This window comes from Chlamydotis macqueenii, chromosome 1 (genome assembly GCF_036417535.1).
Source record: "Chlamydotis macqueenii isolate bChlMac1 chromosome 1, bChlMac1.mat, whole genome shotgun sequence".
Lineage (NCBI taxonomy): Eukaryota > Metazoa > Chordata > Aves > Otidiformes > Otididae > Chlamydotis > Chlamydotis macqueenii.
The window spans coordinates 67,799,490-67,821,471 of record NC_141556.1 but is presented as its reverse complement, the minus strand read 5'-3'; the positions used below and the strand labels follow the sequence as shown (position 1 = coordinate 67,821,471).

The 21,982-nt window shown below is 41.2% G+C and overlaps 1 protein-coding gene across 12 annotated transcripts in view; it reads right to left on the bottom strand.

The window, feature by feature from the left end:
• Positions 1–20,312, bottom strand: part of WNK1 (WNK lysine deficient protein kinase 1) — a 108,545-nt gene extending 88,233 nt beyond the window's left edge. For 4 of the 12 annotated variants that reach the window (XM_086755437.1, XM_086755455.1, XM_086755445.1 and 1 more), the window contains exon 1: positions 18,585–20,312. In XM_086755437.1, coding sequence (XP_086611563.1) covers positions 18,585–19,376 — 792 coding nt within the window. In that variant the 5' untranslated portion in view covers positions 19,377–20,312. The remainder of the gene's footprint in view (positions 1–18,584) is intronic. The other 8 variants (XM_086755485.1, XM_086755493.1, XM_086755498.1 and 5 more) reach the window with 5 other exon arrangements.
• Positions 20,313–21,982: the final 1,670 nt, after the last annotated feature.

Here is a 21,982-nt window from a genome sequence, read left to right as displayed (position 1 = left end):
ACCTCGTCTTGATGAAGCAAGCCATTTCCAAGGATATGAAACTTTACTAGCTTAAACAGTTGTAACACAAACAAGGGAACTTAATTGTATTGTACAGCCTTCTATCCTGCATTTCCCATCCTGAGGGGTTGACTTGCATATGCTGTAGAAAAGTAATTATACAACACACATCGGCTTTGTGTTTTACAAACGCAAGTTAAACAAACTCCTTCATATGGCATCATACAGATGCTAACACAGACTACTGCAGGCTAGAACATGGATTAAGTCTTTTAAACTCTAAAGAGTTTAAAAAAAAAAAAACCATGCCATTTCCAAGTAAGTCTGACTTGGAAAATGTCATCTATTTTAAAGTTTATTATCTGAAAACTATGTTCGTGGAAATACTTTCTCAGCATAAAAGCAACCCACGTGCGTCAACACTGCTTTTAGGTCCCTGCTTCACAACTCTGAAGTACAAAAGCTTAAGGCAGCAATGGATGCAACAAAGAAAGCACTTTCCTCTGAAGCATCTGCACCATCTTGGCTGAAGCTTCTTAAACAAGCTCGACAGACACTTGGCTTGAAAACTTGCAACCCAGCCTGTTAAGGCATGCCAGAGGGGCAACTAAAAGCAGGATCCTATGACAAGAATCAAACTTAAGTGGTGCTACCTAATGTATTACTTCCATGTGTCCGGTAAAGAATTTTAAAGTAGATAACCACTATGTAAATTCAGAGCATTACCAACACATTTCTTCCAAAGACAGTTTGCAAAATTATAGACAATACATTACAGATCCAAACTCCAGGAAAGTTACATACTCTATGCTATAGAGTTTACTTCTCAACGTGCTTGACTGTGCAGTCCAAAACGTGCAGTAACTGAGTTCAGTAAGCAGTTCCTAACACTGGATGAGTGAACTGTATTCACACTGTCAAGAGGAAAAAGACTTGAGTGACGTTCATGTTAAGCAGGTGCATCATATGCACTGCACTAACTCTGAGTATTACAACAATATACACAAATGATTTCTCCATTCTGGGCTCTCAGAGACTCTCTTCATGTCACTACAGTCCAGGATAAAACCAAAAGGTTTCATGGCATTAAACAAAATTTATTTCATGAGTATTTCCAGTGACTGGTGAGGAAAGAGCCCATCTGGAAAGAGATGCAGGTTGCCCCTTAGGTTAAGGTCAGTAGATCTACTGAAGGAATCCAGCCTATAATGAAAGACATAGGCCAATTTTCATACTTTCAGAAGCAGCAAAATAGGTAACAGCTTGCACGTTATGCCAACTGATGGGTGGTAATGCCAAGAAATCCAGTTATATACAGCTTAATAAAAAAATTTAATCATCATTTTAGGCACTGCCATCAAGTCTTGCACTGAACATTCAAACACTAAATTGTTGTGGTAGAATTTTTGCCAGCAATGCCCAAAGGGGCTGGCTGCAAAAGTAAGCAAGATGTCTCTTCATGTCACTTCACTCAAAGAACTCCCCAAAATGACTTTGCTTTTGAAACTTCATCTCACTGCTACTATAATGCTTGGATTTTCAGTTACTCAGCATGAGAGCTTACTCCTCTAATGCTTTTTATAGTAAAGTTACTGAAAAGAGATAACAGCAACTATTGCTCCATTTGCAGATCCTTTCCCGAATAAAATCAGAAAACTATTAATGCTCTATAGGTTCTGTTTCTGAATCACAACGTTCCATGTTCCTCAGTCTTTTGAACTATTTCACTCACATGAAGCTCAGTCTTTCAAACTACTGTTTAATAACTCCAGAAGGTGTCTTCTATCCAAAGCTCCACAGCTATAGTATTCAAATCAGATCCGCAAGTAATGCGGTGGGCTAAGTTATTTTCTTAGGAGAAGATAACAGGAAACAGCAAGATAGGAGACTAGACAGTACACATCATCTCCTTGACCCTCAGGATCAAAGAAAGTCATACTCGACATCCCCAGGCTGTAAGGCACAATAACCTAACATCGCCCAACATCAGTAACAACTACAGAAAGCAGCTGCAGTGCCACTTAAGCCTACTGGCAAACCTTTCTACTGTCCTCAAGTTTGCTCTGCACCACTTCTTTCAAGTCAAGTGGCATATTTGACATGGAATCACCAACTGGGTGCCTATAGTTAGCTTATACAATATAATTAGTGCTACTCAGACACTGAATTAGAAGCCAAGATACAAGACAGATGAAACTAAGACTCCTCATCCAATGAAACTTTTTTCCATTGACACTACAGCAGGAATCCAGTAGAAACACTCAAGAAAATAGAAATCATGGCAAGTATTTCAATAGTAACAGACAAAGAAAAAAAACCAAACAGCTATGTGCTATTATTTGAAGTCTCCAAGTTGTACCATCACCAGTCACAGTCCTACTAGATACTCTGAGCTAATGTAGGCATGTGGCTAGATACAAATAGTCTCTGAGCTTCGACCATTCAGGAAGAACTAAAAAAAAAATAACGCAACAGCTACAGATGCTTACAAAAAAGTGAAACTAAACTGATAAAAAGGCAAATTAATTCAGCTCGGTTTCCCCAGTAAGACAGTCGATCCCTCTTATCTTTGATGAATGTGTCCCAAGATGTGATAAAGCGCATAGCACCACGACCCTTGATCTCCGCTTGACAGAAGCCGTCACTCAAGGCTCAACATATTTTGTTATCCAACCATGTCTAACAGACTGTTCAAACCCAAAAAAGACAGTCAGGCTAACAGCTATACTTGCTATTTCCAAGAGCATACACTGATGACTCCCAGACCCTCAAACTGTAAACCTGACACCAAACTAGACAACGGCCATTCAGATGAGGTTCCAGATGAAAGACTTCCTAGTGTTTTGACACCAAAGCAAGAGATGACACGCTAATATACAGCTGAAAAAACACCGACATTTATCAGAATATGACCTATCCCAGACAACTTATAGAAAGTCAGAGAACAGGGAGATCTGAAGTCCATCATGATTCTGAAGGAAGTTGCAGACTCTATAAAATATATATCCATAAACACCATCAGTATGTTAATGAAAAGCATGCTCTCAGTTAATGTCAACTAGACCAACCACATGGATTCAAACACAACAGACATTTTCACTGAAGGACACGTGCAATTTCAAGGCCACAAAATCCTCACTAAAGGACTCCAGCACAGCTTCAGTCTCTCCAACTCCCACTGGACTCCCCAAACCACTAGAGCTACAAATCACCTCTTTCATACTGGCTGCAAGGGCTTCTACTGCACAGACACTGCATTAGTGAATTCTACAAGCCAGAAGAAAACCATTTCTGAAATACAACATACCTGGGGGGGGGGGGGGGGCTGGGAGCAGCATCTACACAGAGCAACTCAGACAATGTTTTAGGGGTTTGTTTTGGGGGGTTTTTCATTTTGTTTTCAGGGGGAGGGAGGAGGTTAGGCCAGCAGAGACTAGGAGCTAACAGTGTGGTCAATTGGATTTATTGTTCCATTGTCTAAAAGCGTTAACCATAGATACTAAAAATATCTCAAGTACCCCTTTGAACCAGAAAGCTTTTTAGAGCAACAGGCACAACTCCTCTCAAGGTTTGAGAAGCAGGTGGTTCGACTAAAACACGACCAATTTTCCTGTTTTGTTTTGGGGTTTTTTTTTGTGTCTGTAGTTATTGTAAATTTTTGTTTTATTTCAAATTCAGTTTTAGTCCTATACACTACAATCTTTACTAGTCAAGAACCACCATCTCACTTTACATTCATTTTCTACAGAGAAGCTATTTTAAGTTAATGACTATGCCCATCCTCCCATTAAAGTGTTTTTTTCAGTCATGTACTTAGCACTCAGGCTTTTTTATGGCACTTTGTTTCACATTATGCTCAGCAGCCCATGCAACACATTGCATTTTGCAACCAAATAGCCAATGGCCATTGACAGACTTCCACTCTCCCTTTCTCAATATTATTTGAATAAATCAAGGCTCATTTGCACATGGATGGCAGCAAAACTCCTCTGCAACCTGCAAAGTCAAGTTAACCCCCTTAGTTATCAATGTCAATTAGATTTATAACAAATCTCATTACACTTGATTTACTGTTAGCTAGGATCACATCAGGTATCTCAGCTTTTTTTGCTAGAAATCTAAATTGAAACACAGACCCAGGATTATCAACTGGCCAAAAGACCACTGGGACCCAATCTGGAGAAGTGTTCTTACCTAATAACACTACAAGAGGAAAGGAGACAATTAGAAGATTTCAGAGCAATCCTTTTAGCTACTTTAGAAACAACATCAATGAAATCCAGCAGCAATAGCTGAAACATTATCACCAGTATAAGACAACTTCCATAATACTAAAGAATTATATCTTCACCTGAACAAGGAATTTGCATTTAAGTGGTTCAACTTCATTCCCCCTTCTTTCACTGAGTCTTATACTGTTTCTAAGTTTCACAGGATAGCTTTATTTCAAGTTAGAGTAATGCTTACAGTCCTCTCAGCTAACAATTTGGTCACCAACTTGTGATCCCAGTGACTCCTGATAAACTCACAGCTGTTGGACTGAGTATTTATACATGAAACAACTGACGTATTTCCCTCTGGTCTTCATGACAAGAGGATGACTATATAGAATGGTAAATCACTACTACTTCCAAACAAAACTCAGGGAAGAGGAAAGAGAAACTGCTGAGCTGGACTGCCCTTGACCCACAACACAGACAGACAACTCAGCTGTCACTTATGTTTTGGTCATTTGAGAGGCAGCAGAAAGTATATCTGAAATGAGACACCCTATTCAGCTGAAGCTCAATCTAGTCCATGGATGTATTTTTTTTTTCCCCCTTCCTGGAAAGAGATTTGGCTTGAGAAGGGGGAAGGCAAGAATATAAGGCAAATTCCCAAGAGAACGGTAAGCACATTTCCATGGATAAGACCGATTTTCCAGCTGGAAAGTCTAAGTTTAGAAGAAGGCAGCTCCAGAAGTTAGAATTTAGATGCAGGTTTTAACCATGCTCATTATTCTTTTACATAGGGCAGCCAAACAGACACAGATACAAAATCTGCTTCATTCCAGAGTGCTAGGCTGGGGGGGGGGGGCTGAGGGGGGTGGTGTGAGTCCTTGTTTTGTCAGACTGCTTATACAGAAATCACAGGAGGATTCAGGAAGGCCAAAGTTAGAAAATAAAGCAAAAAAGCAACATTGGCAATGACTGATACAGTGTTTTGTTGGGGGAGGGGGAGGAATGAGAATATTTCCTGAACAGGTAAGAAGCAAGAACAATTACCATTCCCACACAGGAACAGGAAAAACAAAAGATACCATTTCCCTGCATATTACTGCCAGAGAAGACAGGGACAGAAATCAAAGGGAAAATGGAAAATAGTTTTCTACATCATCAACCAACTCATTCTTTCCATTCTAAATTCCAATGCCAATTTCCTCAGAGTTCATACTCCTCTTAAGTGACAAAATGTACTTAAAACATCAGGATGCTTACAGTTTGCTGCTTTTGAACTGCATTCATCCACACCAACCTAGTTAACGTGCGTATCAATTGAGTCATTACCTGGTATTTATCAGCAATCTCTGATGGAGCAGTTACACTCCTTCAAATTTTACAGGCTTACCCAAACCATGTGGTTTGTTACAAAAAGTTATCAAGATCAGAAGTTGAGCAACATACACTCTTGGATGGGTTACAACAGTAAAATCACACAACACAAGCATACTTCAGAAATTCAGTATTATCTTATAATCTGTCACAGCAGAAGCCACAACTGTTTTGTGACAGGGGTCAAACCACCGAAGAACTGTAGTGAAGCAAGCCTTCAGTTAAACAGTTCTGAACACCAACCAGCAATCTGCAGTAATAGTAAATAATAGAGGCTACCACAAAAATAATTTTGGGAATTATTTTGCTGATGTTGAAAGTACAGCTAGCTGCTTTAGCACAGCTGATCCTGGCATACTTACTTTGGTTAGCCCGACCTAATCTAAAGCTACTTAAGCTTTTTTTCCAAAACTGAACCATGTCTTGGCTTCACCATTTGAGATAATTACTGTTTGCATTAGTATTAGTTTTCCTATGTGAAAAAAAGACTACCAGAGCTCTTGCAGATTCTTCTGAATCAGTTTATAAGCAATCTCAAATTCAAAATTCTGTCGCTTACATGGTTTAGATTCTAAGGATGCTTTCTCCCAGATGCCGAGTAATAACAGGATTTTACCATACGGGTTTATCAAGCAGAAATAATGTATTGTGTAGGTACATTAGAAGTTTTCCCAACATCTCTACATTTGGGGCTGCAATTCTCTGCAAAGTTTTTCTCACTCTGGTTCAGCTCAATAATTCAGAGCTCTTAATTTATATTATCTTAGAAAACAGATCCAGAAAGCCTTCTGGAACAGCTAGTCATCTACCACTAACTAGGTCACAGATGCTGGTTTGGACAGATCATAGAACCATTTATCATTTAGGTTGGAAAAGACCTTTGAATTCCAACCGTAAACCTAACACTGTCTCTCCAGTTAAAAAAAAAAAAAAAAAACAACCACCTCTTTCAAACACTTAAATTATGGTCACAAAGTTTTACCTTAGAGACAAAACCTTTAAGTTCACAGTCTATAATAAAAGACAAAAAAAAAAATCTACAAATAACAAATTTTCATCATTACTGGCTGCTGCCCCTATACAGCTCAAAGTCTGAATATATGCATAAAATGACTTTATATTCTTTAAGTAACAAATATTCAATCCACAAATCCATTAAAAACTGAAGAACAGAGGTATGTCAACAGTAGGTAGCTTATTCAATATTACTAAACTAAGAATACAAAGGGAGATGTTTCGTCAAAAAGCAGCGAAGAAATCCACAGACCTTAGTATAAGTATTATATTAATTATATTTTCATTAATGAGCCATTCATAGAAATGGAGATTTTTCAGAATCTATTCATTGTTTAAAACTTGCCTGGTCCTGAAACTTAAAAATTCATGTCATGCACATCCTAAGATACTAAATTTTTTGCTATTCTACACCTTTGTCTTGTAAACACCTTTTCAACTCTCAGAGTTCCTTAGAAGAAACCACTTAAATCAACAGTAATGACAGATTTAAGGGTTCCAACATCAATAAATCAAACTTCAATTCTGCTTAGTTTTCTGTGATTTGCCCAAATCTGAGAAGTAAGATTTCATACTAGATGAGAGGAAGAAAACCCCTTTTTTTTTTTTTTTGGAACTTTAGTCCCAAGGTGTAGACAACTGTTTGGTTTTCCTATTTGAAGTAAGTGCTATCATATACATTTAGTCATGTTCAGTTGCACTGATATACTGTAATTTATGATGTATTACTGCTGAGGCACTTTTTTTTTTAAATCCTCCCCACACATACACAGTTCTACAGCAAGCTCTATATCCCATTTGATGCATCGTGCAAACAACTTGGAAACTCTAGGGACACCAACTATATGAAAAATCACCAGTCTAAAAAAAGCAAAAAAGAAAGGGGACAGTATATGTTAAGTTATATTAGTCTAATCTGACTGTATCAAGTTTTGCTTATAGGCATACTACCTGAATAAATCAATAAACTAATCTGGACAAAATTGCTTCCATGACTAACACTTAGATAGAAGGGACAAATTACAAACTATAGGACCATTCTTAAGTGGTTGCATTACAGTCTACAGCAACTGCAAAGATTCATTCTCCTACATAGACAGAAAAAAACCAAGTCCCTAAACACAGGACATGAACTAGTTATTTGTTCTGTACACGAAACTTACCTCAAGCACAAGTGTAACTCCAACCAGAACTCCCTGGGATCTTTTCACTTTCTGCTAACACAAGATGACTACAACTTGAGAGGCCAAAATTCCTTGTTCTTCCTCCTCAGATTTCTCACAAATTTTGGTTGTTGCCACAACTACTGAAAAATACTGAACACAGCACGTAGTCTACAAAACCAACAGGAGCCCATCGCAAATGCATGCACCTTTTCCCAGAGGAAGCTTGAGTACTAAATACAGTTTTTTATGACAGATCTTCAGGTATAGACCATGCCCAATCTATTAATATACTACAGCATTTAAGTCTTCAGCAGCAACCCAGAGCCTCCTCACTTTTTTTTTTTGTTCCTGAAGGTAAATACTGAACTTCTCAGATACGTTCAGGCTTGTATAATGAGGTCAGCAAAAGAAATCATACTATCAACTGAACTGGCTCGCAGCTGCCATCAAGGGCGGGTGGGGGGATGGGGGGTGGAATCAAATTCACGTGCCCTGTGTGATTTTTTTTTCTCCCCCCAGGTACAGACAACCTGAAATTGCATTCTGCTTTTCAACTGCCTATCTGCAGAAAAAAGCTCAAGCTGCATGTAAAGGAAGTAGAGAAAACCACAGAAAAAACATTCTAAAACTAAACTTAAAGTCTTATTTTTGTATCAGACATTTCTGCAGTTTCTTAGCACACTGTTCCTGGCAAACGTAACAACTAACTATGCCCCAAATCACAACAAATGAAAATAAAAAACATGCCCCCAAAGGCCATCCTACATATTATAATTCTCTACACATCTAAATCCAGAGAGGGTAATATATAGGAAAAAAAAGAAAAAACCACACACTTTTCAGACAGTATTTCTTACTGTAGGATACTTGTCTTAACAGACTGCTTCTTAAGAACTCTCCAAGTTTCATCTCACTTATATTTTTTTTCTTTAGGTAAAACTCAAAGGTCTGAGTCCAAAGCAGCTATAGCAAAACAGAGCACATTAAGTTAGCATCTTGTATTTTTGTACAGATACACAACTTACATTTCCCAAATAAAAGCATACCATAAGTAGCTGAATAAAGAAAGAGACAAACCAAAAATAGTTTTGTTGGAAAATATCTGCAGGAATAAAGTCTCACTTAAAAGAAGCAGATTTGAAAACAGACATGGTAACATTTTGCAATGTTTAAGCAAAACCTGCTAACAGTTCAGAAATTGCCATTAACAGATGCATATTACATAAGTGTACACAGATTTGCAGATCCTCAAGATAATCAGCCTGGATTGCTGAAGCTTATAATAGCAATATTTGTGGGTTATTGTTTGTATGTCATTAAGTCTTTGCCAGTACAGAAGCAGTTAAAATACATTCAGATTTGGGTCATAAACTTGTCAGCAACAGTCAGCAAAGCAGAAACAAGTTGCAGGGTTACTTTAAGAGAGGAAAACGTCCAAGGAAAACTGGGTAACACCGTCAGTTAGACAGTCTTAAACTATCATGAGACTATATCAACTGGCCAAGACCAGACAAAACACACTTAATTGGTGGTATGGCCTTTGTACTATCTTCCATGCATTCCTACGTAGTTGTTTCAGATTTACCCCATTTACAAAGAGATCAGTATTTCTACTTATTTCAAATGCTTCTAAATGGTGGTAACAAAATATCAATCATTTAAATCAGTTTATCCATTTGTAGCTTTTTGCTTTCTGCTGGTATCCTCAAATCTGCTATCAGAACCCCCCTATCTTCAGCTATTGACACAACAAAATTAGCAATGGCTAAAACCATCCAGATGAAAATTATGATCTAAACTAGCTAAACAGAAACAAAGCTTTTCCCTCATACAAGGAGTCTAATAAAGCTTTTTTCCCCACACCATTTGCTGTCCTAAAGCAGAAAAATAGCTATCCACTGAACAGCTATCGGAAGTTTCTATGAATGACTGCTTATTAACAGAGGCAATAGGATCTGAACCATTCTGAACTACGGCTCAAAACACTGCATCCACATTGCAAGCTGAGTTTCCAGAGCTTCCTCTTTGTTTTAATCTTACCACTAACATGCTAAAAGGAGTCGTCCTAATCACTTGCAAAAGCAGAAGACTTGAAAAGCACCATAGTTACCTTGTCCAGAGAACAGACACTCCAGAGTATTGCTGCCTAGACTACTGCAAATAGATGAACCAGATGATTTCAGACTCATATTCTTAAGGTACACTGAGTACAAAAAGAAATGTCATCTTCTGCATTAAAACACACAGCCCTGGCCAAAATATTAGTTCCAGTGTCACTGACATCTCTTAAAAGCTCATAGATATTTTAGTTACAAGACAGATGGCCATCAAGTATAAATACACTTTTTGCAGGATTTCTAAACCAAGAATGCAGGTAGCAATCCCAAAGATCTTGCTTATCTCTAAAATGATAAGGAGGCAAACTTAGCAAGTTTGGTTTTGAGTGATTTAGAATGAGTAATCCTTGTAAAAATTGCTTACTGCTTTACGTAGATATGAATACTTAAACAGTTTCTGGAAAACAAATTAGCAACATAAGTCTATTTTTTAGCAGGCCGCAGCTTCCTTTGCTGAAAAATAAACTAAAAGCAAATTATGTTGCTTGCAAGCCATGCAAAGTAACACACAGTGCTACTAGGAATTACCCAGGCAAATCTGGAAGTGCTTTAGAATAATCTGGGTATGCAATGCACCTGTCATCACTAGGTGAAAAGTTCAGAACATGTTTGAGAACTAAATCTGAATTCTTCTGGTCACTGTATTCCATCCCAGTTATTTTTACTCCAGCCTATTAGAAAAAGGAAGACTTTGCAACAAGATCATCACAGATGTTGCTATGTTCTCCTTTTGGGTTAAGAGGACAGCATTGCATAGCATAGAATATCATTAGCACAAAGTTTACCCTTTGCTGCATGGAGTCAAGGAGTATTCTGCAGGTTGTGCCCGTAAGACAAGTAGTGAGCAAGCTCCCTTTCTCAAGGATGACTTCAAGTGAGCCACAGATTCACTCCTAGTCACTGCTTCACTTCCCCTGGCTCTCCCAAGAGGAATAACGAGGGCAACCAAAGCCACACTTGAGAAGTGCTGGTACAGCAATTTCTAAATATATTTGCTGAGGAAGTTGGAAGTAAGCTAGAAAGAAGGATATCTATAGTATCTTGACTTAAGAAATTCAAACACTGTTTAAGCTTCAGTACGTAGCATGAATCACTCAAAATCAGCTAGAAAAAAGTCTCAGGACTGTAAGCTACTCCACAAAAACACTTACCAAAATCAGCATTAAAAATTGAGACTCATTTGTTGGGACATGAATTTTAACATCATATTTGAAAAGATTTTCAGACACCTCATGTTAGAGGAAAGTCTTCACCTACTCCAATAAATTTATTTTCAAGCAACACTGCACTACAAATCCAGCTATTTAGAATAGGAATTGTTTGAAGTATACCAGAAGAATGTTTTTCCAGACATGATGTACACAGATCAAGTTAAAACCATGCAATCATTATCTAAAGTTTCAAGAGTCACAAACAGTAGCTTTTTACCATTTGCTATTAAAAAAAAAAAATACACATGCTCTTACAAGAGAAAGTCTTACGTCCAGCTGCAGAAGCACTGCAAACCTGCATTGTATTTATTCTTTTTCTTAAAGGCCAAATGTTACAACCATTATGTCTGCACTTACATTTTTCTTAAGTTAATAACTCTCAAGACTAAGACAAGGTTGAAAATGTGAACTTAAAGACTGAAACAGAGAAGTACTCAACTTCTATTTCAGTTAACTGAACAACTCAACCATGATTTGGAAGAATCAATTAGTGATCTCAAAAAAAAAAAAGTTGCTAATCTTCACAGGAAGCAAGAGTTTCTGAAGAGATGCATGACAGGAAGCATCAAGGCTGCCACTGCTTAGCAGAAGCTTTGTCACATGCAGTATGGAGAACCTGGGTGACAGCTGGAGCTGTGCTGTTTAACAAGCTGCTGGTACGAAACAAACAAAAAAACCCAACAACAAAAAAAAGGACACGTGGCTCAGAGGGATGTTGCTAACCAAAAGGTACTGAATCTACATGCACCTTGCACTGCATCCATGGAGACTACCACAGATCTATTACTGCTTGTTTTATTTATTACTCTGCTAGACAGCTCTCAAAGGACTCTATACAGGATGTCTCCAGGGAGTTTTATCAGGTGGGGTTGTTTTTTTTTCCCCCTTTCAAAGAAAGATTATAGTCCTAATGCTTTTCCTTAGCCCTCAAAAGTTTAGTTATGAAGCTAAGCGTTTTTATTTTAAACAACAATAGCCCAAACCAAATCTCATTTAAGAGATTTAATTCTGCAGCTCTCAAACCCACCCAAACTGACAAATAAGAACCTGTTTATTTCCATAAGAAATGCTGCATTTTCAGAATGTACTTATCCGATTATATTTATTGCCTCGCAACCAGCCAGTTACAAATTGAACCATCGCCATCTCCAAAAGTGATATCCCTTTGAGGTAAGATTATTTTCCTAAGTAGAGGTCTCCTAACAGCTGCAGCTCCAGAATGTACTTTAAAGCTCCCTTCTCTCCTTCAGGGTCACCTTTGTAAATCTGAGGGAGCCTGACCACTGTTTATAGTTCTGCAGGTAATTAGTCTGGCTCCTTTCCCATGTCATTTATCAAGTTGTCAATTGTATCAATTACAGTACAAACACTCAGGAATACGGCTAGGTTTTTGTTCGTTAGCCAAAGGAGAAATTTTCACATCAAATATTTCAAGCCATTAAGTACCAGTAACTTGTTCTACGCTACAGCATGGAAAGCCAACAGAAAATTTAGACTTTACTGTACAAAATTTTAAACTCCTTACACATGCACACCTGAAGACACTTGGAAATCCAGTGTAACCTGAAAGTGTTATAAGTCAATTATACACTTACTGTTTTACAGCTTTTTGCTTTCAGTATTTTGGAATTTGTAGAGTTGAGAACAGAAAAAGAGCTAATAAGGATAGAATTATGTTCACAGAGATTGTCACATACTTTTATTAATGTACATTTCTGATAATTATGCATCTGACCCAGTAGTAGTCATGCATGGGAGGCACACTTGCTGCTACAGTCGCTGTAGCCACATACAGTTATGTACACAGACTAGTAGTTATTTTAAACACTGATCCGAAGCACAAGGTAGGCATGGGAGTCACCATACTGGATTAGACTTGAGCTTGATCTGTCTCAGTAGAAGTTTTATAAAAACATATTTTTAAATATTCAGAATTAAACCACAGCTAGAGCTTTCAAAGAATGTATATTCATTTCAGAATGTTGACTATTCCTCCAGAACTAGCAGAATGTAATCTTTTTCCAATAGCACTTAACAGACAGATGAATTCCGAGTCCACACTCCTCAACTTCCTCTCACTGCACAAAGGTTTTGATCTGGTTTTCCATTTTACTTTAATGTAGCTACACGATTGTGTATCAGAGCCAGTATCTTTGCAGTCACGCCTCCTAGTGAGTAGTATGCAACCAGCTTAAAAAAAAAAAAAAAAGACTACAGGATGCCACAGTTATGTGTTACAAGACCTTTTTTGGTTGTCAGACTTGAACGTGCAGCTTCTGAAACATTCCTAGCTCAGCCAGTCCAAAAAGTAAAGAGATTAAGAATTATACTTTGACTTCAGTAAGCTGGTACTCATCATAGTGAGCCTGCAGTGGAGTCTATACACCGGAGTATAGAAATAACATTCCATTGTTGTCTGCTGACCTAAAAATCAGTATTAAATAAAGCTTTAATTCTAAGAGATAGAGATAGGTACAGCTAAATCTGAAGTGCCACAAAAAGTGAAGATATACATCATATCCAAGCAACTTCCTGTATTGTGAGTTTTAAGCTAACTTCTGTACATTGTTACACTCAGAAAAATTCTGACATATGGAAATGTTATTTAGCACCTCACTACTTCCTGTAATAAAGTGACAACCAGTTGTATTATCATTTTTACCAGAGTGCACTACAGCATCTCACGGTTCACATTTGCTTAAGGCATTATATTTGTTCTCAACTGTTTTTTCATTGCTACTGCCTATGTAAAGAAAAATCCATTTGTAAGTTGGAGGATTTGTACATTACACTTGGTCTGTAGTTAACAGTTCCAACACAGTTGCATACGCGTAACCTGCACTAGTTTATTACTCAGAAAATTTATAACTAAAGGTGATCAGATTCACATTCGGCTTCCCCTCAAAGTAGTAACGAGTACAACGTACTCCTCTTGCACTACTTTCACATCTCAAACTCATTTCTTGCCCCCAAAAGCTCTAGCTCACTTAGAGACAGCTCTCAACCTCCTTTTCCCCCTTCAGCAGCTCACACTAAGCACAACAACCTGACTAACACTGCACTGAAGCCACAGTAAGAAGGGCAAAGTGACATATCAGCAAGAAGATGCATTCATGAACTGTAACTGCTGACCAACCAACCTACCCTTTCTGTCAAAGAAATAAAGCATAGGAGTGATACAGCATACATCAGACAAGTGATGCAGTTCTCAAATGCACAGTTTACCAGGAATGTTTTCAAGTAATGTAAATATCTTCCCAATAACAGCTTCTAAAATATGCTTCCTTTAAGAGAAGATACTGTCCAAATGAAAGAAGATAAGATCTCAAATCACAGACTCATAGAATAGTTTGGGTTGGAAGGGACCTTTAAAGGTCACCTAGTCCAATCCCCCTGCAAATGCCTGACAAATACATAGTTCAAAAAAGAGCCCAATTTACCTTCCATATCAAGTGCATTTTCATATTTCAAGAAGAACTAATTTGAATGAGTAATAATTCTAGACAGAAGATTTTGCAATCCAGCAAGTGACTGCACCATCTTGTATTGTTCTGTAAACCAAAAGTTTAATGACAGTCTGATATAAAACCAACTCAAATTGAAACAGGGACTCAGAGGATGACCCCTAAGATTTGGCTTTTACCCTCAACTATGTGATACGTGACTCTTGCTACCTTTGGCATAAGAATATTGCTTCACTTAGATAATGGAACAAGAAAAGGCATCACATTTTAGCCACAACGTTACCCAAACTGCACAGAGGTGGCAGAACACTCACTGCTCAGAAATGCAATTTGAAAAGACAAACCAGTAACATGATCTTACGGGAACAGTTATTTCAAATTAAAATAGAAAACAGAGCCAGTGATCACTTTCACCAACTTCTACCTACTTAAAGACCATTAAAGCAGTAACCTTAACTACTACTTCACTCGATTTATGAGATGTGCTAGTGACAACAGTAGGAGGCACACTTGACTCAGAATAACTAGAGTTGACGTGAACATATACAAAGGGAATAAAAGAATTTGAAGGCTAACAATACACTAACAATTTCCTTGCAGTAACTGAAGCTGAGCACTGGCCCTAAGCAGTTGCTGCTGAGCTCTTCACAGCTCCTCTATATTCGTGCCTTGGCAGATATTTCACACTTAAATATCTGCATCCAATATTTAAACTAGGTTCAGTTACAATTTGCTTCATATAGAAAGGCCACAAAGTAAACCAGGATAGTCCACCAGTCACACCTTTGCTTGGATTTTGTTACACATCTATAAGCAATCTTGAAATATTAAATTCCATCAAATCACATCTTCCCCCGACAGATCAAGAAAAAACTAGAGTCTTGGCCAAGATCTCCCTTGCTGGAAACACTAAGAACACCATTAGGTCACCCACAGAATTTCTTCTTCTATTTCTTCTTCTCTTCTTCTATTTTCTCCGCAGTTCAGTACATCAAGTGTAAGGGGCATTACAATGCAGTTCAAGAGCCTTCTTCAGGATGTGGAGCAATATTCTCCAGAGTATCATCAGCTACTTGGGAACCCAAGCCGCATCTGATAAAATAGCAACCAAACTCCCTTTGAAAGGAAGCATATTGATATTCTCAGATTTTAGAGTTTATCACTACAGAGTACATACATAAAAATTAGGTATAGCTGTATTATTCAGCACTAGAAAGTCATTCTGCCAGAGACCATCACAGTGTCTTCTGTGCTGTCCTCGATCCACAAGACTCCTACTACAGAATTTACTCCAATATGTAAAACCTGTAGTTTAACTGAGATGAAAGCAGCTGACATCTTGCTTCCTTCCAAACAGCAGAGATTAAGGAAACTGCAGCACTTGAGGTATGCTAGAAAAGCTTTAAAAGAACATACGTCCAAAGACTCTGCAAAAGTATAAACTGTTCTCACCCTACATCTTGCAGTCAGAATGGTGATATGCCTTTATCAACTTTGGACAAGCCACGAGAGGAAAAACTTAGTCTGTGTAATGATGCTAAGCAGCCTCATTCTGGCAGCATTAGAGTAGCACTGTTGAGAAGACTCTAGAGAGGTGGGACACCTAGGACGTCTACGCTTGCTAGAGTGAATACAGAGAAGAAAAGCTCTTCTGTTGCTAGTGAACGTTGTTTCAAGACAATTAAAAGTAACCATCAGTTAGTTATGGTTGGTGTAATACAGCATGGAAGAAAATCATTCACATTTCCCTAATAAAATAATTATGCTTTAGAAGGTTCACCAATCCTTAAAACACAGCATTCTGGAAAACCAATGACATCTACATTTCAGTCCATCTTTGTAAATCCAGATTGTATTTTGATATAAATTACACATAACAAATATCACTAACCTGTCAACAATTGTATTTTCCTAGATAAAGAAGAGGATGTACCCATCATGCCAACAAATACCAAGTTCCTCCTTTAATTTCTAAACACAAACAATAAAACAGGACTTAATCTGAAAATATCCTACTAGCTGTAGAGTCTAGCTCATTTAGCAAGTACTTTTAACACCCATAAAATGTACAGTTTTGTTTCAAAGTTGTCATTTTTTTTTACACATTCTCTTTATGAAAGTGACAGCCTTCAGAAGAATTTAACCCGCAAAGCACTGCTGTAATGTAGTTAACTTCTCAGCAAAATGTCAAAAATTTCTCCCTTACAAATATTTTAATTCATGCTTTTTGCACTGTCATTTTAAATACTACTCATTAAATTCTTCAATCAATTGAAAGCTGAGCAACATGCCCTTTATAAATGAGCTTCTTTATTAAATTACCTAAAAGAAGGTGCTTCTTTAGATAGTTTGTCCACATGGTACTGATGATGATGAAGACACTTCAACAGAGGCAATGTTAGCGAAAAATGACTGATGCCAAGCTGATATTAGTTTCTGATCAGTAAGTAAAGTGTAAAGATTAAAACAGATTTCACGGGTTAAAGTCAAAGAACTCCAAAATTGCAAAAATTAAAATTTCAAATGGAAGGAATTTAATTTTGGTGGATTATTAATCTCTTCTCAGTTCAAACTGCACATGAAAAGCTTAGGCAGAGCCCAACACCAGATCATTACACTTCTTTAACTTAAAATTCATGCTCAAAAGACCACCACAACAAGTACACAGCTAGCATGGAGGAGTGGGGTACGCTTAAGGGTCACAAAGAAAACTGGAAGTGTACTTCCATAGTAAGCGTAGAATAATGGCAATAACATAATCAACTAAGATACTGGCAGAATACTTGAGCAATCATCCAAAAGCAAACACGAAAACAAGTCAAGAGATCTCTTAATAAATTCTCAGTTTGACCGGAATAGATATCAATTGCTTTTGAGGGGAAGAAAGTTTCAGTACAGTCACTGCAATCAATCGCTTGTGAGCAGCTGACTGCTTAAAAACCCCTCAAAGACTTCTGGGATTTTGACCCAATGCTCTTTTGTCTGCCCTAAACTGGACGGGAATACACACAGCAATAAAACCACAGTACAGGAACCCCTCTACGGATTGTACCAAAACCCAATGCTAAAACACAAGCACTATCCTTTCAATCTAATGCTGAGGCTTTGAAAACAAACTAGTACACCAGGTATTTCTTCCTGGTACTCCAAGCTCTTCCCACTTCTTTTCAGGTTGTTGCACAGCAACCTGCGTCTTGGTTATACAAGCTCTGACTCGTGGGGAACTAAAGGTGTTCTTGCCATCCTTAGATCAGGCTTCTACAGAACTCTAGCTCTGCTCAGGCCAGAAACTTGGCAGAAGATAGTGTCTTAGTCCAGTTTAATCCATCAGTCATTTGGAAAGGTTAAACTTCAGGGTTGTTGGTTTGTTTGGTTTTTTTTAAAAAAAAAAAAAAAAAAAGCTTCAGAAAGGAGACAATTACTTCCTTCCTTTCCTTGTGCCTGTATCAAGTGTGAACCCTAGAACCTAGAATGAAAAAAAACCAGCTTTGCGAAACTAAATGACGTGATGCAATACACAACTTCGTATATATTCTAGAGTTACCTTCTACAAGAATCCACTGCCAAACACACATCAAATGTCTGCAAAATTTACATTTTAGTATTTTTTTTTTTTAAGAAAACACAAACAAGTTTTGAAAAAATAAGGCTGGCTCCAGTTGATATTCACTTACACATCTTCCCTCAGCCTCTCTGAAGCTTTGTACAAATATTTTTACAATCCCCCAAGCTACCTTTTGGAGGCGTAAAATACAAGATGCCGTAAGAAAAAACTAGTACATTTTCTGATGAGAAAGCTAAAAATTTCTTTAGAGAGCAGAGTGCTTAAAAGACTTAAAAGGCAAACTGACTCCAAGGAAGGAGTCCTTTTCTTCCAAAGAAGTGCCTCAGGTAAGGTCCGCAGGTCCCTGTCTGAACAAAGAGGACCTTAAGTTGATGGATTTTACCCCCTTCAAGCACACAGCCTAGCACCTGAGAGAGTGACTGTGCTTTGGCAATTCACCATTTTTATTTATTTTACCTGCAGCTCGCACCAGGCGACTTCCACAGTGGTGTCCGTATCCAGTCCTTTATACACAGTTTTGAAAGAGCCTCTTCCAATCTCGATGTCAAACTTCAGGAAGCGGCCATCTGGAGAGATGCCCACTGCCTTGGTCTCAAGCTCTTCAATGTCTTCCTGCTGTGTTCTCCGCTCCTCAAAGTCCCGGCTGGCAGCTGACGCACTGCCAGCCCCACTGGTGGGGGGTAGCGCAGTTGCCTCATCCTCCTCCTCCTTGGGCAGCAGCGGGGCGGCATCCTTTGTGGCGGGGGGCTCCTGAGCAGACTGTCCTTCCAGGGGAAGTGGGGCAGGCGGCGGTGGCTGCTGCAGCAGTAAGGGGGCCTGAGCAGCGCTGACAGCGATGTAAGAAGTCCGGCTGACACACTCGGGAGGAGAGACCAAGGGAGCGGCGCTGCCTCCCGAGACAGGGGCCGAGGGCGCTGCGGGCTGCAAACTGGGTAGCTCCAAGGCCGTAGCATTGGAGTCGCAGATCACGCTACGACGGAAGAAGCGGTGCTCGGTGGCTGCCGCCCCTCGGCTGTCCTTGTCCATGGTGTGGCGGCGGCGCCGGTACTCCTCACTACGGCCTCCACTAGCCGCTCCGCCGCCTGCTCCACCGGCTCCGGCGGCTCCGTGGTCGGCGGCGACAGCGGCAGCTCCCAGCTTCTCCCCGATGGAGCTGTCCGAGCTGGAACCGTTCTTGGGCGGCGGCGGCGGGGGAACCAGAAAGCGAGGGGCCGGGCTGCCGCTGTCTGCGGCGCCCCCCGACATCATGCCCCCGGGGGGAGCGCTGCTAGGGCGAGGCGGCGGCGGGGGAAGAAGGCGAGGGAAGGGGGCCGGTCACTGAGCGGGGAGCGCGCCTGTCCGCGGCTGCCGTTGCAGCTGCAACAGAGGAGGGTCCCAAGAGCTCCTTACGGCGGAGCTGGGAGGCGGCTGCTGGGGAGGCTGGGCCGGCGGGGTGGGTCCCCGGTCAGCGTCTGCATCCATCCTGCAGCGGGGAGCCGGGCAGCGGGGCCGACATGGAGTACTAAGAGCGGAGACGGGGCGCTGGGGAGGGGGGCGGCGAGGGGAGGAAAAGCCCAAGGACCGGGCCCGGGCGGGGCGGGAGGCGCCCCGAGGCAGGCCCCCGGGGCCGGTGCCTCGCCCGGCTGCTTTAAGGCGAGGGGAAGCGCTCTACAATTATTCCCTAGCGATGGAGCGAAAGCGGGGTAGATCCGGACGTCCCCGGAGAAGGGAGGGGAAGCAGGGGCCAGGCCCCGCACGCCTGCCGCGGAGGAAGCCGCCGCGCTCAGTCACACTCGCACCGGGCGGGGGAGGCCTGGGCAGGCCCAGAGCCCTCACCCCGACGAGGGGGCAGGGAAAAGGGGGCCCGGGGGCTCAGCCCCGCCTCACAGGGGCGCCCATGGTGGCCGCGGCCTCTACCTCCCGGCAGGCAGCCACCGCCCGCGCGCGGCCGGACCGGCCTGGGCCGCGCTCCCTCCAACAGCAGCGGCCGCCGCCGCCGCCTCGCACGGAGCCGGAAACCCTCCTCCTCCTCCTCCTCCTCCTGCCCCCCGCCCGCGGCTCGCCGCCTCTCCTCACCGGGGGCCGCCCGCCACCGCCGCACCGCCACAAGTGAGCCGAGTCCGGGTGGCGCCCCCGCGCCGCGGCGGAGAGGACGGGGGGGAGAAAAGGGAGCGGGAGCCGCTGCGGCCGCCCCGGGGACGTCTCCGCGCTAAATGGCGACGGGAGCCCGAAACCGACACACAGGACAGGCGGGGGGGTGGGGGAGTGCCAGCGCCGTCGGCCACGCCCCCTTTTTTCCGCCCGCCCCTGCGCACGCGCGCCCGGCCGCGCTGGGGGGGTGGCTCTGCCCCTCCTCTATCCACCGCCGCGGGGAAGTAGCAACTCCCGTCGTGCACCGCGCCGCGCGCGGAGCATCACGGGAGTTGTAGTTTCCCTCGGTGGCCGGGCCGGGTGAGGAAGGAGGGGTTCCCGGCGTTCCCATTATCGCCCCGGGCACCGATGGGGTGTAGGGGAGCGAGGGAGCCTCCCTCCCTCGCCCTCCTCAATTCCGGCTTTTGCCAAACTGGGGCGGTGGGGCTTCCACACCCGCCCGGCCCCCAGGGCAGCCTGGGCCGCAGGAGGTTGAAGTGGCCCTGAGTCTGTGCCCGTTGCTTGTTTCTTCAAGTTCTATGTTACACTTATTTACTATATTAAATATTTAACTTCGTGTTTTCAGACAGCCTTTAAAATTCTTCAAAATTGTGGGCAACAACAACTATGTACACTAGTACTTTACGAACAAGTGAAGGTTGGGGTTTTTCCCTTCGTTTAGTTCACCTGAAGAGGCATTAATTGGCCAGCAACCCAAAACATAAATAACCGCTATGTAAATGTGTCCTCTCCATTATTTAAAGGAAATGAGATTTGCAGCCTGTGCCCTGAAAACGGTCATTATCCTACAGCCATTTCAGTCATGGCTGTGGCCGCTGCAGTTGAATCAAGGCCAGAGGAGCAGCGAGAGCCCATGCCAGCACTGAAACAAATCAGGAACTTTTGGGTTAACAAAGCATTGGCACACACTACTCATCTAGTTTATTTATATCATGTTCCTCTTTTGTACTATTAAACCCAAACCAAGCACTTTCCTTCTTACAAGAACAGTCTTGTGAAGTCAACAGGAATGTACTGAAGGAGGGGCGAATGATTTCGTACCATGCCTTCCAGATAACTACAAATCAAAAATTATGTTAAGGGAAAAAAAAAAATTAGGAAATTTCCCTACGTAAATAATATGTTCCCGCATTTCAAATAGGTTTTTTTAAAGTTACTTTTAAACCAGCGGTTTAGAGGAAGTTGTGTGTTGCTGATGTGAGGCCTTAACTCCTTCTGCACAACGTAACACAAATGGCTCTTTCAGAGCTCCACAGCCCCCAGCCACAAAATACCAACCCGAGCAATACTCACATACTTGTATTCATCAGATATAAAATTTAATACCACATGGTAATCGTTGCTTCCTGTACATCTTTCTGTACTACTACTCCTTGTAACAACCAACAAAATAACAATACAGTCTTCACAAAGGGGACAAGACGTACTTTGTTGTACAACTCATCAGTAAAGAGTTCTGCATGGCTCCAGCCTTCTAGAGCTTGCCCGCACTGCAAAAGTTAATTTAGTATATTCATTAGTGTGCCACTTGAACTACATTGGCACAATAGTAGACGCTCTCAAAAACAATGCTGAGCTGAACAGCGTAATTTGATCAGAAGCGAAGAGTGACTGAATTGAAACTGATTAACTCATCCTTCAATCTGCCACATCCTCGCTGCATTGCCAGGACCAATGGCACCAGCAATTGATCATCAACATCTCCTCTAATACCAGGAAGGGTT